This window comes from Octopus bimaculoides, chromosome 3, assembly GCF_046866305.1.
Source record: "Octopus bimaculoides isolate indiv1 chromosome 3, ASM4686630v1, whole genome shotgun sequence".
In the NCBI taxonomy this organism is placed as follows: Eukaryota; Metazoa; Mollusca; class Cephalopoda; order Octopoda; family Octopodidae; genus Octopus; species Octopus bimaculoides.
The window spans coordinates 126,912,372-126,917,125 of record NC_142930.1 but is presented as its reverse complement, the minus strand read 5'-3'; the positions used below and the strand labels follow the sequence as shown (position 1 = coordinate 126,917,125).

The following is a 4,754-nucleotide window of genomic DNA, read 5'->3' as shown; positions in this document are numbered from 1 at the left end:
GTGACCCAGTTAATTTAAATAGGATTCAGTTAGTTATTTATCTTTTTTTTTTACCTGGAATACCTATAAAATGTGTCACAAAGACAAACGACATTGCTGGTCATTTAATAGGTAGACCTGCAGGTAGTTAAGTAGGTGCAGTAAATAAATTACATGACAAGTTATATATATATATGTGCATGTATATACAAGTATGCACATGCATGTACATAAGTATATATACAAATATGCGTAATACATACAAGTATACAAATATGTAATATATATTACATATGTATTTATGCATATATACATGTATATACACACACATTATATATATATATATATGTGTGTATCTGATGATGACGATATATGCATTATATATATATATATATATATATATATATATCATATATACACATATATATATGTGTGTGTGTGTCTGTTTCTTTTTATTTTCAGTTATAATAAAAACAATATGACATTAATCTGATGGGTTACTCTATACTTTTGTAGAGAACAAATTCATTATTCCTTAACAAGAATAGTTAAGGAATTGAGAGTGATTTTGAAGTTTTGGCCAGCTAAGCCACAATCAGAGTGTGTATGCCAGAATGCCTATTCACTCACACACAAATATTTACACTAATGAACCATTTTCTCCTGACTGTATATTACACAAGATTGTTTAAATACCGCCAGCTGCTCATCAACCTTAGAAGTGAACTGCTCTCAGCTATTGGTATAGCATTGTATTTTTGTCTTTCACTGTATTACACACCAACAATGAATTATAGGAATAGCAACACTTGTTAGTTAGCTAGATAGACACACAGATAGATGGCTAAATAGATAGACAGATAGATGGCTAAATAGATAGATATACACAAATAGGTAGCTAAATAGATAGACACACATAGGTGGCTAAATAGATAGACACAGATGGGCAGCTAAATAGATAGATAGACACAAATAGGTAGCTAAATAGATAGATACAAATATGTGGCTAAATAGATAGACACAGATAGGTGGCTAAGTAGATAGACACAGATAGGTGGCTAAGTAGATAGATAGCTAAGTAGACACAGATATTTGGTTAAGTAGACACACAGATAAATGGCTAAGTAAACACATAGATAGATGGCTAAGTAGATAGACAGATAGATGGCTAAGTAGATAGATAGACAAATACATTGCTTTTATTAGCCACACAGGGCTCAACAAAGATGGGACGAATACAATGTAGAAATAAATAGATGGCTAAGTAGATAGATAGACACACAGATAGATGGGTAAGTAGATAGATACAAACACTGATATGTAGCTAAGTAAATAGATACTGAGAGAAATGGCTAAATAGATAGATAGATGAATAAAGCTAGCTAGCGAGCTAGACAGATAGATAGACAAACAGATATACTACTAAAGCAACTAAACGTGGTTTAACTTCTTGAAACGTTTTTTTTAATAGTTCCACATCGTAAACTGATAATAACAACATAGATAACAATAAGCCTACCTGGCTTTTCTAAATACAAAAGGTACATGCAGCTATCACAGATACAACTACAGCTACCGTTATTCCTACTATGTAGCAACGATATATATGTTTGTGTCAGCCGATATATTGACACAGTTCCTGTAGTTCATTTAAGTTAACTATTATAGTAACCACTGTTAGAAGTCTATCAACAAGCATTACGTTTATTTACTTGTTAATATTATTAATAACCTGTGGATTTTTTTTTTAATCGCAAGCAAACAAAAATAAAAAAAAACAGCCATTACCCAAGACAATCAGAAGTAGGAGGGAAATACAATTTCTTGTGACTAGGCAAGTATAAGGTCAGGTTTATGTGCGTGTGTGTGTGAATGGGGCAATAACGGTAAGTGTAAGGGGTCTTTTAATAAACAAAATGAATGGAACGGAAAGAATTTGAAGCGAAAGTAAACCAGACCGTGTTTTTAAAGGAAAAAAAAAAAAAACAAAAACAAAACGGTCAAATACCGAATAACCTCGAGTTATAGAATATCATTTCGGCCAGATGTACAATTAAGCGCCGGCTTAGGACCGCATCCCCGCTTCTTATTCCAATACATTCACCAAAAAAGATGAGTAGGATTCCAGAGAATGGATCTTGTGAGGGTTTTCGCAAGCGTATAAGATGGATTCAACCACTGTTTAAAAAAATAGGTTGGTGATTGGGAAGTGAAATATTAATTATTTCACTGGTCACCTCTTCTTTTTAATTTGTTTGTTCATTTTTTTCTTTTTTTCTATCATTTCAAACATAACATCCATCGCTTCGATAAGTCCCTCGCCGGTCACAGCACACGCTGGCTGAACGTGCCATAGTAAACCCGGGGAAGCTTCGTTTAATGTTAAAAATTTCTCTATCTCTTCCGGACTCATCGACGCCGGCAAGTCCTGTTTGTTAGCTATAATCAACACGGGTAGACTGTTGCCTTCCAGGCTACGTAGTAACCGTAGTAACTCTACCCGGGCCTCTTCTAGTTTTTCTCGGTTTACGCTGTCCACTACGAACACAATACCGTCAGCAGAACGGGTGTAAGATTTCCATAAGGGTCGGGTTTTGTCCCGACCTCCCACATCCCAGATGCAGAAAGTAGCACCTTTTGCTTTACCAGTTTTAACACGAATCTTTTCGTAATTAAACCCTATTGTTGGTACGGGGTTCGTGTACTGGTCGAACTTAAGCCGATACAAGACAGTAGTCTTGCCTGCAGAGTCTAATCCCAACATAGCAAGTTGAACAGAGGGACCATCAAGAAGCGATATATGTCCTCCCATAATTATTTGGTTAGTATTAATATAAATAAATGGTTTTGATTTGGTTTTTACCCTGTTTAACAAAACAAAAAAAACTGTTTCCACGAAGTTTCTTTTCTTTAATACTGCTGGCTGTCTGTTGGTGGTTGATATTTTTGGTTAATATTTCCTGAGGTAGAGAAAAATCACAGCAATATCGATAAAATTTTCCAATAATAGAAATACGAAACCAATTCTTAATTTCAAACGCGAACCAATTTTTAACCTTCTTGTATAAGATTTTTTTTTTATCAAATCCAAAACGAATAAAATGAAATTTAAATAATTATTCCAGTGAACATTATAATTCTTCCTTTTCTTGGTATGTTTGGGTTGTTTAATACATTGTTTTTTTTTTCCTGGCCGTTTTAAATTAAATTAATTCTTTAAATATTTCAGACAGAACCTGAGATAATTTCTACAATTTTTTAGAAGCCTTATTTAATCCGATAGTTAATAGCAGCAGTTATTGTTGGTTCCTGAAATACTGCAATCAGCTCAGTTGTTGTTTTCCCCTTTTAATTAATCAATTAACTGATTTGGCCGATACCGGCAACTGGCAATATTTCAATTTCGATAATTAATAATTCTTTTGGATTTTCTTTGGGTTAATTTGAATAAAAACATTTTTTTTTTGCAGAAGCTCCAAACCCGTAAACGTGTTTGCAGTATTATATACTTAAAGCTTCATTCAGAAACTAAATACAATTGAATTGCTTTATAAAAGGAATATTTTCGAGAATCTTTCTTTTTGTTTTCCTTCCAATCAGAAAAACCACTCGACTTAGCATATTCTCCAGGTTTAATTACAAGTAATCTTCTAGAACATCTTGCCATCTCAGGATTGGTAAGAAGATCCAAGGAAAAGTCAGGTAGAAGCGAGGAAGACTGAGGTATCACTCGGTAAAAGAAAGAAAAGGTCTCTGGATTCTAGAAATTCTATCTTTTTAGAATATAGTCAATTATTTCGGAGGAATTCTCAGTCTATCTTAGAGTTATATAAAATGTAGCGCTGCAATGTAGCGACATCCGAGCCTGGGATTAATAGTAATATATGCAGATATCCCAATGTAAGTTCAACTGCTAAGATTAGGTAATCCGAATTATTCTTCTATTATTTTTTCTTCCATTCCAAAAGCTAGGTTTTTCTTGAAAAAACGTTTTCAGATTCTAAGGAAGATCAGTTTTAAAAACGACTAAGAACAAGTTTTCTTTTGGAAATCATCGGAAGATATAATTTAGGTTTCCATTTTTCTAAAAATATTGAATAAACATTCCAGTCGCTGTTAATTTACTTTCAAATTTGTCATAAATATTCATTGCGGAGACTTTAAAGAGAATATTGCTGGTGTAAATCTGCCAAGGCAGCCGAACGTGTTGTGTGTGTAACAAGAGTCTAGGGCAGAGTTAATAGAAGGTAACATTATAAAAGATTGATTCATTTAGGGGTTTTCCCCCCATATCCAGTTGATCAATAAAAGGGAAAAGGTGTCTGTCGAAGAACAGTAGAAATAATAGCGATAACAATATTAAAATTAATCCAGGAATTTGATAAAAAACAGAAAGTGGAAGGCGACCGCTGTATCTTACTATTCATAGATTTGTTGCTACACAAACCACTTTGGCTTTAGAAATCGGAAAATAATTTCACTGAATGTTATTTGTTTGTCTTTTTTTTTATAGTTTTTATTCCTCACACTTTTGATATTTCCTCGTTATTCTAACAAATTATAGATCCATGGTTATTCGTTTTCGTTTTTTCATTTTATATCTTAAATACGATATTTCAGTCTCAACGATTGCTTGAGTTGGTAACAGTTTTATACAACATGGAGACACACACACATGGCTTGTTGAATGGTCGGCTAAACAATTTTCTCCTGCAGGACAGAGAAAGAATAAATATATGTATATATATATTAAGTATAACAGAGAATTTTTACCT

The 4,754-nt window shown here is 33.2% G+C and overlaps 1 protein-coding gene across 1 annotated transcript in view; it reads right to left on the bottom strand.

Moving 5' to 3' along the window:
* Positions 1-1,189: 1,189 nt before the first annotated feature.
* Positions 1,190-4,754, bottom strand: part of LOC106868027 (ADP-ribosylation factor-like protein 4C) — a 4,339-nt gene continuing 774 nt past the window's right edge. Inside the window, exon 2 of the mRNA XM_014913124.3 lies at positions 1,190-4,689. Coding sequence (XP_014768610.1) covers positions 2,213-2,791 — 579 coding nt within the window. The 5' untranslated portion in view covers positions 2,792-4,689 and the 3' untranslated portion in view covers positions 1,190-2,212. The remainder of the gene's footprint in view (positions 4,690-4,754) is intronic.